This window comes from Haplochromis burtoni, unplaced genomic scaffold (assembly GCF_018398535.1).
Source record: "Haplochromis burtoni strain Fernald_Lab_line unplaced genomic scaffold, NCSU_Asbu1 Contig_171, whole genome shotgun sequence".
Lineage (NCBI taxonomy): Eukaryota > Metazoa > Chordata > Actinopteri > Cichliformes > Cichlidae > Haplochromis > Haplochromis burtoni.
Genome location: NW_024582532.1, coordinates 753,204 through 765,631, shown reverse-complemented (window position 1 = coordinate 765,631; position 12,428 = coordinate 753,204). Strand labels below are relative to the sequence as shown.

Here is a 12,428-nt window from a genome sequence, read left to right as displayed (position 1 = left end):
GAGCTGCTGGGCAGCATCCTGGCAAGTGATGGAGATGCTGAACATGACGTTGTGTGTCGAATTGTAAAAGCAGGTGCGGTCTTTCAGCGGCTCCGGCGGATCTGGTCAACCCTAAAGATCGAACTTACAAAACAGTTTACTATTGTAAATATTGATAGCCTTAAAATTATGACAGCATCATTTAGAAAACTGAGCGTCTGATGCAAGTGTACAGATGCATGACGAGAGCTCTTAGACTGCTAATTGTTATTTATAGTATTTACAGAATTAAAATCTCATTTCAAACGTCACTTCTGTCTTTCTTTGCTCCCTTATCTGACAAGCAACTCCTTTTTTTGCTCCCCTTTGTTAACAGTCCTGCAGGATATTGCTCAACTTTTTCCTTATGCTTGAAACTAAAGGACAAGGCCAGGAATGTGTCTTCAACAGTGTTTTCATTGTTTGTTCATGTCAGCGCCACACCCAGCTCGTTCTGCTCCAGCAGCCCCCAAATGCTTCTCGTCATTAATACCTGTCCACTTTTGTGCAGAAGGATTCAAAAATAACCCCGACTGTGCTTTTCTTTTGATTATTTCCATTCCGAGAGTTTCCCTTTGCTGATCATGCTTGTATTCAAAAAATATCTCTTATCCAAAACTCACAGTTCTTCACTGGAACACACTCCTCTGAGCTTAGACCAGAAGATCCCGTTTCAGAAATATTCCACCCCAAAAATCCAAACACACAAGCAGTTATTGAACCATTCCTGAAATCGCACATTTTCTGAGGTCATACCTGATTATAAGAGTGCAGTGGTGTTATCTCTGACTGGAGTTGATGATGGCAATATTTGAGCATGATTGTTGCAAAAGTTTGGTGGCACCATTCTTTTTGCTGTAGTGAGCTGAGGATGAGAAGTGACAGTGTTCAACACTTTAATTTTTAACTGATGAGCTTTTGCACTCAAAATAAATGCAGCAGAAGCGTTAAGTCTCCAAAAATGTGCAAGTGCTTTCAAAAAGAAAGACTTCTGCCCACACAGACCATCCGTCATATTTATTCTGCAGATTTCTGTGCTGCACATCCATGTGCCTCGTCATGTTCAAGAAACCAGTTTCGATAATTCTCAGCTGGTATAGGCGATCCAACATCACTAACCTAACTGTTAATACAAGGCAAGATCCACTCTTTCATGGAGCGGCCAGCGAGTACTGAGCATGACAGCTGAAGTTTGTCACTGAGCTACATTATTAGCCAACGTGTTCTCACACCATGGTGTCACATAACTGGAGCATTGCACATCTGCCTAGTTTGTTGCTAAAGGTAAATTTTACCTTCAACGGCAGGATTTTCTATGAGAGATTCCTAGATAAACTTTAAAGTGTGGCATGTTCTGCAACCTACAACGACACTTGAAGGGTTTTATTAGCTCTCGTCTTATCTCAGGAACACCCAGCTCCTCTTCACATACATCAGCTGGCAACAAAACTCCCAACAGCTAGTTGGGCAAATGCTGGGACGTTATGGATATGAAGTGGAAACATATATCATACAAAAATCCTTTACTTTACAGATAATTGTTTCAACATTTTGGGGCAGCAGGATGATAGGAATGTAATGCAGACAGTGTTTTCAATAGTGTTTGCAGACAAGTGTGATTGTTTATTTAAAAAGTGAGACCAAGCAGCAAAAGGTTGGAACAGCTAAGAGGAACATAATCTCTCATATGTCCACAGTTCAGGTTATGTTAAAGGTCTTGGGACACAATATGCTTTTCTTTTTACTTCTTAGTGTTTCTCTTGCAGATCTGACAACTACAATAATGTAGTGTCATGGGTGGTGCCAGCAGTCTTATTGTGCAGAGCAAGAAGAGTATCTGTTGACAAACTGCAATCAAGTAAAACTTGAAGTGAATACAGGTAATTGCATTTCATGCTTCTTTATACTTAATTTCCAGTGCAAGAGGTATTTTTCAGCCACTGAGCGATGCACAGATCTGCTACTGGCTCACAAATTAAAGATGCTTGCGTAAAATAAATTGTTGTTCTATCTTGAATCATGCTTTAAAAGTTCATCACCTCATTGAAACGCTGCAGGAAACCTGTTGCGCAAGTAAAATAACGTGTGTCGGAATGATTATGCATAAACGGACTGCTCTTTTTAAGTTATTGAAACTCGCTTTGAACTTTAGGATTTATTAACACAACTGAATCCTCTCTCACATCTGTACAGAGAAGCGCTCAGATTAATGTGTGCAAAACTTTTAACAATCATCTACGCAGAAGGTCTCCCGACATGAGGCACCCTGTGTCTGGGAAAAAGTGATAATTACTACAACTAATTAATTTTTATCCATCCAGTAAATGTTTGTAGTCATCCTGATCAGGCCACATTCCATTAATAGAAGCACTTAGTGTCAAAGGTCACATACAGCCCAGAGGGTTACTGTCTTCATGGCTGAGCAACCCATGTCGATTTTGAAAGACATTAAATAAAAACTCTATACAAAATACTTGAGCTCTTAGATGTGATTTCTTATTATCGTATCCTAAATACCCACCCGGTGTGGTTTCTTTCCCACTGTTATAATTTGAATTTTACAGGAAACAAGTATTTTGTCAGCAGTGATGAGATGGTATCTGTTATCTCTGAATTTGACACAATCTTTCAAAGCAGCTTAAAAAGTCCCTCCTGGTGGAACACAGCCAAGTGTTAAAGCTCTTATCTCTACATCTGCTTTCACTACAGCAACACATTCTTATTCAGGGTGGAGATTCTGAGGAATAATAAGTCTTTCACTCTTACTGGCAGTGATTCTTGTGTTCACATGCTGTTTGTAGGTTTCTTTTCCAAGTCATTTTTGAGTTGCAGAGGATGCTTTCTGTGATGATGGACGAGATTGTGTTATAAAACATAAACATTTGATTTGGTGTGCAAAAACTAAAGTCAGTTGTCTGACTAAACAAAGAGCAGAGCGTCTCAGAATAACCGCACAGGCCAGCCTGGACACGGAGAAGGACTGTGCTGTAATATAGTGGCACTCAAAATAGAAATGATTGTAACCTGTATCCGAGATAATATTTCTCCCACACTGTGCCATTGCACTACATCTTAGGGTTGTTCTTTCAGCCTTGATTGTAGCCACTGTTTGTGATCTTCGATGTGTTTTTCCCCTCACTACATCCACCAGAACTCTGCGATTGCTCCTTTTCCGCTTCGTGTTTTTGACCAGTCAGCATTCAGTCTGCTCACAATTCCTTCCACTGTGTATCCAAAGGGCTTGCAAAAAAGCAACAAAAACACTGAAGTGGGGACATAAATCCTCTGTGTATTGCACGAGTTAAAAGAGGTACAAACTCTGCATTAGAACACCGGACTTAAAACCCTTATTTCATGTCATGTTGTTGATGCGTTATGTCAGTGTTTTCTTTTTGCTTGCAGTTTGGGGCGGCAAGACAATAAATAAATGGTTTGAGTTAGGAAAACATTATGATTTGTTCTCTTAACAATGTCTGAACAACGCTCAATTTTGGAGATCACAAAGCTGCCAAGTTTGGTTAAAACTGAAAACACTACACAATTACATGCACTCGCTAAAAGCGCTGCTGAAGATCATTATCTTTAGAACCTATTGTCAGTCACAAGTTCCACAAGCAGAGTTTCTAATTGTTTTTGTTTGGGCGGGTTGAACAGTCATGCAAGCAAATGCACTGTTAGGCATCAGTGCAGCACAACTGGGGACCTTTAACATACAGCAATCACTTTTACCAGTTAAATAATGCAAGACTAAAACAATGCATGATGCATTGGGTGAATAATGAGTACTTTTGCATTTCTTTAAGTGCATTTTTGCAAACAGAACTAAAGAAAAATATAGATCGATTGATTTTCCATTGCTGATTTTTGGTTTCAAAAGCTTCACCTCTGCAGTGTGCAGCATAACACTAGCTTAAGCTTTCAATAAAACAAGTTCATCTAAGCTGCTTATGTGTTCACTGTAACTGACGCCAACCTTACATACCTGGATAACTCAGGAGAGTCTGTGAGGTTATGAATTTTCCTCGGGGCTGTGTGTAGGCGGCAACTGGAAAATTTTTACCAACCATTATAAAGTGAATCCTGGAAGCATACTGCGTGATATAAATATCAACCCAGCCTTGGTTTAGCTGTTTTTCTTTTTCACTTTTTAGACTAAAACCTACAAAACATCAGACGTCTCTGATCTTTTTCTATCAAACGTACTGAGTTTTTCACCAGGAATCTGAACATGTTTGAGTTGGAATAATTCAACACAAGATCAAAAGATTCACAGTTGGTGCTTTTTCAGTTACCTGGAGACCCCGCATTGTTGAAAGTAAATACACTTGCTTGTTCTTTGTTGCTGACATTCACTGTCATGTTTAATAATGATAATAATGCATACTTTATTGATCCCCGTGGGGAAATTCCTCTCTGCATTTAACCCATTCACTCGGTGAAGCAGTGGGCAGCCACCGGGCGCCTGGGGAGCAGTGTGTAGGGATCGCACCTCGCTCAGGGGTACCTCAGGGTAGTCGTTCAGTGGATTCGAACCCCCAATCTTCCGATCATGGGGCTAAAGGCACGTGAGGCAAGTTTTATGCTGAAGAAGAATTGCGTGTTGGTAATGTTGACCTAAAGAACCTGTTCTGCAGATCTGCATTCATGCAAGTAATGCTGTTAACTCACTTTAGTTAATCTGCAATGACTGATTTCAGTTTGTTTCTTTGTCCTGATGAATTTTTCTTTAAAACCTTTAATCCTTATAATCTCTGACACTTTGTGAACAGTGGAGCAAATCTGAAGTCCAGATGTAAACTCAGATTTTATATTTCAGAACCCTCCCTTAGTTACGCTTCCTGGCTGCTGGGAGCTTCTCGTGTTTATATGGGTTTATACACCACTCTGCATTTAATAATTAGTTACTGTTAACTTTTCCACAGTGTGTCTTTTGTCCCGTCTCCCTCCCCTTACCTCCATCCACTCGTAGCAGCTGCCTGCACCTCCCTCAGCCTGGTTCTGTCTGACATTTCTTCCTGTTAAAAGGGAGTTTTTCTTTCCCACTTTTCTCTCTATTACTGTAGAGTCTTTACCGCAACATAAAACCCTTGGGGTGACTGTCATTGTGATTGGGCACTAAGTAAATAAAATTGAATTTTATTGAGAAGAGAAAAGCAGCACTACCCAAAACTGTTAAAAGCCATGCTTTCAGCCCAGGTGATAGGCCTTCTCCCTCCTTAAGAAAGACTACCTTAAAAGAACTCACTGGGCACCTGGATCAGCTTTTACTGGCTATAACGAGCAGCATTAGGTTGGCTTTCATTTGCTATTGTTGGCGTATTTGAAGCACCTCTGTGTGCTTTCCTTATATTTATACATGCAAACAATATCACAGGCGCTCATTGCTCTTATGATGAGTTGGCCTTATAATCCTATTCTCTAAAATACTTGGAGCAGAATCTGTTTTCACCCCCACATGTTTTACACTTCATGCATCTTTATTATTTTATTTAAAATTAAGGCATTCATTAAAAACAAACAATTTATAGAAATTATAATATCCTCCTGAGAACAAGCCTATTCATGTATGTCCTTTGTAATGGATATTTGTTTTTGGTCTGTATCTTTTGACTTATTTGAGCTATCTTACTAAGTCCTGATGTAATAAATAGAGGACACCCTGGGCTTTCCCCACTGACATCCCCCGTGTGTTTGGGTGGCCTCTAATACCGCCAAAGAGGAAGGAAATCACAAAAAAGTTAGGTGGGAAGATTTGCTCCTTTCCTCGGTTCTCAGGAGGTTAGAATAAAAGGGCCGTAAATGAATCCAGTTCTGACTGAAGACCTTCCTGTAAGTCCAAAGGGACAAAACAGGAAAAAAAAAGGAAGAGGAAAAAACAGCAGGGATGCAAAGAGAAAGAGGAGAAAAGACGAATAAAGAAGAATGTCATCTATTATTTATCTGTATTCTCAGGAATTCAGGCAATCCCCGGCCTCCTGAGTGCTGCACTTAGGGATTTGGCTTGAAGTTGCTCATGCACACATGAATCGTTCTGATGAAAATCTCACCAGTATGGCGAAAGCACAGCACCAAGATGCTAAATAGATCAGCGTGAATGAGTAAAAGGGTCAGTGAATGCCCAGGGACAGCCAAGAGAGCACAAAGTGCTTAATATGTTACTCATTTTAGTACCAGACATGATTTAATGCTGGACCACTGATGTATCTGCCTATTTACAGTGTGCTGTAGCTATGTCAAGACATTTCTCCAGCATTGTTACTTATTCCTATTAAGTGTAATAAACAACACTACTACTTTTGGCTCTTCTTTCAATGTAACACAAAAAATGAGGAAAATGTGGGAGCATTCTTGTTTTTTTACTGAGTGAAGAGACTCCCCCCCACTGCTGCTGTTCCACCTCTGACACCTCAGACACTTCACACCTCCTCTATTCACCCTGCTCACTCCCCACCCCCAACAACAGCATCCAATACACACTCAACACAAGGCTCCAGCCTGTCTCTCTCAACCACCCAGGTTAGGAGGGAACTGAGGAGGATTAATGGCAAGAAGGCAGCGGGTCCAGATGGCATCAGCTCGAGGGTCGTCAGGTCCTGCGCGGACCAACTGTGTGGGGTGATGGAGCACCTCTTCAACCTGAGCCTGAGGTTGGGAAGAGTCCCACAGCTCTGGAAAACCTCCTGTGTTGTACCAGTGCCAAAGACTTCACGCCCCAAGGACCTCAACAGCTACAGGCCGGTGGCTCTGACATCCCACCTGATGAAGACCCTGGAGCGGTTGGTCCTGGCTCAGCTTCGGCGCCTAACAAGCTCATCACTGGACCCACTTCAGTTTGCCTACCAGCCTGGCATTGGAGCGGATGATGCCGTCATTCACCTCCTACATCGTTCCCTCGCTCACCTGGAGACCGCTGGAAGCACTGTGAGAATCATGTTCTTTGATTTCTCCAGTGCCTTCAACACCATTCTTCCCTCGGTTCTAAAGGACAAGCTGGTGAACTCTGGAGTGGACCATCACCTCACTACCTGGATTTTGGACTACCTCACCGACCGACCACAGTATGTGAGGACTCAGGGCTGTGTGTCGGACAGGGTCGTCTCCAGTACGGGGGCCCCACAGGGAACGGTTCTGGCTCCGTTCCTCTTCACCATCTACACTGCAGACTTCTCCCACAATTCCACCCAGTGCTTCCTGCAGAAGTTCTCTGATGACTCTGCAATAGTCGGCCTCATCACTGATGGGGACGACAGGGAGTACAGAGGACTGACCCAAGACTTTGTGGACTGGTGCCAGCTGAACTACCTCCAGATCAACGCCAGTAAAACCAAGGAACTGGTGGTAGACTTCCGCAGGCACAAGCATTCTCCACTGCAACCACTGAACATCCAAGGTATGGACATTGAGGCTGTGGACAGCTACAGGTACCTTGGTGTTCATCTGAACAACAGACTGGACTGGACTCATAACTCAGACGCCCTCTACAGGAAAGGGCAGAGCAGGCTGTACCTGCTGCGGAGACTCAGGTCGTTTGGAGTGGAGGGCCCACTCCTGAAGACCTTCTATGACTCTGTTGTGGCTTCTGCTATCTTTTATGGTGTGGTCTGCTGGGGCGGCAGCATCTCTGCTGGGGACAGGAAGAGACTGAACAGGGTGATCCGAAGGGCCAGCTCTGTTCTTGGATGCCCTCTGGACCCAGTGGAGGTGGTGAGTGACAGGAGAACGGCGGCTAAGCTGTCATCCCTGTTGGACAACATCTCCCACCCCATGCAGCAGACTGTGACAGCACTGAGCAGCTCCTTCAGTGGGAGACTGCGGCACCCACGGTGTGGGACGGAGAGATTTCGCAGGTCTTTCCTCCCCACTGCTGTCAGACTCCATAATAAAGACTTTAACTGATCAAGCACACACATCCATACATATGCAATAATACTAAGTGCAATAATCCTTTCTGTCATCGTTGTATTTTTACTCAGTTGTATATAGCATTTGTATTCTATTTTTATCTTATTGTATATTTATTTTATTTTATGTATATTATTTTATTTTATTCTACTGTATATAGTATTTTATTCTATTCTGTACAGTTGTGTACTGTATTTATTCTTATTGTATCCTAATTTTTGCCTCATAACTTTTGCACTGTCCACTTCCTGCTGTGACAAAACAAATTTCCCACGTGTGGGACTAATAAAGGTTATCTTATCTTATCTTATTTTATCAAACTGTACAGCAGGGCCCTCTACTGGGCCGCAGAGCCACTGCAGGTAGAGTGGTGCATGTTTGGAATTGTTTGGGTAAGTTTGACTTCAAAAACACAGAAAAAAAACATCCCTTCTTTCTTCACAGTCACTGGATAAAAGCCAGACTTTAGAAAAGTCCGATATCACCCGATGGTTTGGTGAGAACTGCAGTGAATATCTTCAGTTTTCTAATAAACTGCACTGCTGTTCCTGTATTACTACACATCTGCAAAAATGACCCCATGGTCAAAGTATTTTTGACCTTTACAAATCAAATGAATTATATACACTAAAAATAATGTTATTTAATTTGAATAACTCACATATAACTGTTTAATTTGAACAACTGAGCTATAACTTGACTGTGTGGAGTCACTGAAGTCAGTCTGAAACCCCTGGATTAGACTGAAAGTGGATCTGCTCCCCCTTGTGGACAACTTGCAGAATTCAGGGGCTAATTCAAAGTGCTCGGAAACAACAACAAAACAAACAAACAAAAGAAAACAACAACTACCAAACAATATGGCTCAGTTACAAAACAAACTATAATCAAATAAAAATATATATAAAGGAAACGCTACATAGATATGTTGACATATACTTTAATGGAAATTTGAACAACAGTAAATATTTTAAAAAATAAAATAAAATCCTAATAAAACATTTAACAACTGATTTTGAAAATCCAGAAAATAAAACAGATGTGTAACCTTTAAATTTTAAACAATTCAACAACAATTCAAGAACCTAAACGTGAACTGGAACAAGGGAACAAGAAACACAATAGCTTAATAACAGGGAAAACATACATACATATTTTTTTATGATTCATTCCCTTCATCAACTTGCTGAGCAGCTTCCTGCTCAGTGGCTCTGGGTGCAGGAGGTGGTGGGTGCTGCCGTGACATCAGCTCTTCCTTAAAAGGCTCAGGCAGTGACTGATGGGTAAAGAAGGCTCCCCTGCAAGCCTGACAGAGATACAAGCATATTTATTGCATTACACATCTCTGTCTAAACAATATTAACGAAACATTTCGAAGATCATTGCAGCCATTTTTTTCAGCACATCTTTCATGTAGTGTAGTAGAAACAGTGGCTTACAGCTGGAGGACCAGGCTGTAGTGGGGGAGGGTAAAGGTACCCAACATGTACAGGGGGCAGCCACATTTTGGGCAGGAATTGATGAGGTGGAGAGGGATAGCTGCTGGCGTGATAGCCTGGCATGCTAACTGGAAAGTGAACAAGAGGCAGACGTGCCATCTGCCTGAATTCACTGAAAAAAGGTGAATCTGGAAGGAAAGATAAAGCATTATAAGCTACTGTACATTTAAAGACACAACTCTTACTCACACTCAACACTGAAGACATTTTTAGGTTACTTCTGAGTAAGTCTAAATTTTGAGTTATTAAGTCTATTTGTTTTTTTAGGGGTTAACCCAAAACTATGGATCAAGATGAAAATACACTAAAACACACAGAATTTAAAAGATCAGATGACATGAGAAAAATAAGATATTATTTATTTACCCAGGAAATTCCTAAAAAATAGTGAGAATAGCCCAATAAATACAATAAATATTATAAATAAATAAAATAAATACAATACAAGACAAAGTAGGTCAGTAATATTAAAAAGAAATCACACAAAATTAGATGCACAGTGGAAAAGAAAAAAGAGATTCGTTTGCATGGATGTACACCCACATCAATGATTATGCAAATATTAACAAATACAGTTTATGAATGTAGTTTAAACTATTTAATTATATAGTTTATTGTTATATATAATGAAACAATAACACTGAATATTTCATCAAGTGGGTGCACCTCCGGCACAAGTTGTTAAACTTTGTGACAAGAATAATCAGCAAAGACCATAAACAAAATTATCATTTGTATTACTTTTATACTTTAAATAAGTCACAGTAAAATGTCTCTCTTTGTATGAATTAGAATATCAGTGCTCCATGAGGTTTAAACCTGCTAACTTCAGCCCCTCTCTGTCCCTCTTAATGTCCTAAAGATATTACATTTGTGAAAAGACAAGTCAAACTATTCTCTCACACTTTTCTCTCTTTTTTTGTGCAGGTATTTAATTCAGAATCATGCATATGTTTTTAATGCATATGTAGATGCATTAAAAACAAATAATAATAAAATAAAATAACCAAAACAATCTAGCTTTTTTTTTTCTTTCTTTCTTTATTCAGTAAGTGTTGACATAAAGTTGGAGCGGTCCATTTTAAAAAGGAAATGCTACACAACAGTCTAACCCTTTCAGTAATACACTTATCTGCATGACACATTCATTTAGCATTTTCAGAATTCACTAATGTTAGGACCTATTGTCCAGAAGTTCAGCAGAGGCTCTCATCGTTTTAGCATTGCTTTTGCCAGACTGAAGGGTTTTATTACAAAATAGCTTTTACATGATTTGAAAATGTGATTTGATCTGATTAATTGCCTCAAACTTAATTCATGTAAGTCTAATACTTCAGTCTGGCAGCCTGTCATCTCTCAAACCTAAGATTTTAATTCTTAATAATTAAATTAATATTTTTCTTGATCCGTGGTCCTTCATCCATGAACTGAAAAGTTGACAAAAACAAAACTATATTGGGTTTTTTTCCCCAAAACAATCTATCAACTGAAATCCTATGAAGGACATAAGAATGTCAGATTATTATTTCAAAATTTCAACTTACTAATTCAAATTTCTGTGAAAATAACTACAAATTGAGATAATAACCTTAAAAATTTGAGCTATTAAGCTATTAAGAAATTTTAATAGCGATATAGTAACCGGACAGTTGGCTTAATTCTGCCAGTCAAAAGTTCGTATTTATTGGCGGAAACAAGCTCCCATACATGCTAATACGGGAGAGAGAAAGATGTCAGTTGAGTTTTAAATTGTTTGCTAATTCGTTTAGATGTCTGCTTATATTAACGACTTTCCCACTTCACGTTAATCCAGTCCGTTGAGCTCAACGTTTCATATTTCATAATTAACAGTATTAGCTTAGTGAGAGGTGTAAATTTACCACCAGCCGACGGCAGCACATCCCTGCTGTCGCGAAAGCCGGACTCGGGCTGTCCTCCCGCCTCAGGCCTACTCCAAGGGTAGGCGGGTGCACCCTTCTCCGGGCTTCCTCCGGGTGGCGGGCACATCGGTTCAGATGTGGATGGAGCACCCCCATCTGGGTTCGAGGTCCCAAAAGCCTTGTCCCCCTGCGCGTTAACCCTTCTGGCTCCGGGCCGGGTCTCTTTCATGGCTCTTTTCATTTCCCTCTGTAGGGCGGCGATCTTCGTCCTCTCCGTTATCAGGTAGCATTTCCAGCACTGGCACTTCAAGAAAGGGCAGATTTTTGTGTGGCCCTTCTTCGGGACGATAATCCCGTGGTGTCGGCACCGGGCGCATTTTGGCTTCCCTGCGTAGTCGTTTGTCCCTGCTGAGTCTTTAGGTAAAGACATGGACATTTCATTACCGTGGTGTCCGCACTAAATCAACCAAATGGGCCCACTCGTGTGACCCAACGTGAACTATGTTTAAAAAAAAGAGAGAGAGAGAGATACAGAGGAAAAAGTATCAATTTCAAGTCTGGGAAATCTGTCACTCTCATTGTCCCACGGGCAGTGAGCCAATCAAGTGCTGAGTTTCTCAATTTGCCTGACCAATCAAATTTGGCAAGTTGATTGGTCAGAGCAGGCTGCTAATGTCAGGTCACTCTGGGGCAAAAATGTTTCTCATTACATCTTCGAACGAAATGTACATTTTAGACAATTTTTTATAAGTAAAGATAAACCTACAGCAAAATGTCATTTGTACAGTATGACTGTCATTCGTATAATTTCGTTAGTTTGAGAGTAAGTTTTGCAAAACTTCACCAAAACCTTGGACTTTTTTTTTAATCCACCCAGTGCAGGTGTCAGCTGCAAAGTATTTTTTTTCCACTGTGCTGCACAGCTATAACACTTGCTTCAGTAACTGGGTCTCTTCTGCTGATTGCAGTGAAACCCTGCACAATCTTGTATCAGCCTCCATAACAGCGCTATATAAATAAAACTGACAGCAGGTTTTTCCGACTTTCTTTTAAACAATGCATATGATGAAAGCGACATGAGGTAGTTTTGAGAGGCAAAAGATGTGGTGCTGGTTTGCATAAAGCATTT

At 40.6% G+C, this 12,428-nt stretch overlaps 1 protein-coding gene across 1 annotated transcript; it reads right to left on the bottom strand.

The window, feature by feature from the left end:
• Positions 1 to 8,827: 8,827 nt before the first annotated feature.
• On the bottom strand, positions 8,828 to 11,883 carry LOC102305337 (doublesex- and mab-3-related transcription factor B1). Its single transcript, XM_005940901.3, has 3 exons — positions 11,300 to 11,883; positions 9,360 to 9,547; positions 8,828 to 9,226 (listed from the first exon to the last, which is right to left on the bottom strand). The coding sequence occupies exons 1-3, from the start codon at positions 11,733 to 11,735 to the stop codon at positions 9,080 to 9,082; spliced, it is 771 nt and encodes a 256-aa protein (XP_005940963.1). The 5' UTR covers positions 11,736 to 11,883; the 3' UTR covers positions 8,828 to 9,079.
• Between the last annotated feature and the right edge of the window lie 545 nt (positions 11,884 to 12,428).

Bases quoted from the DNA above. Each gene is read 5' to 3' on its own strand.
- LOC102305337 (XM_005940901.3), bottom strand. From the start codon at position 11,735: ATGTCCATGTCTTTACCTAAAGACTCAGCAGGGACAAACGACTACGCA. The intron at 9,548-11,299 runs GTAAATTTACAC...CTTTCCTTCCAG, and splicing joins TGTGCTGCCGTCGGCTGGTG to ATTCACCTTTTTTCAGTGAA. The intron at 9,227-9,359 runs GTAAGCCACTGT...TATCTCTGTCAG, and splicing joins TACAGCCTGGTCCTCCAGCT to GCTTGCAGGGGAGCCTTCTT.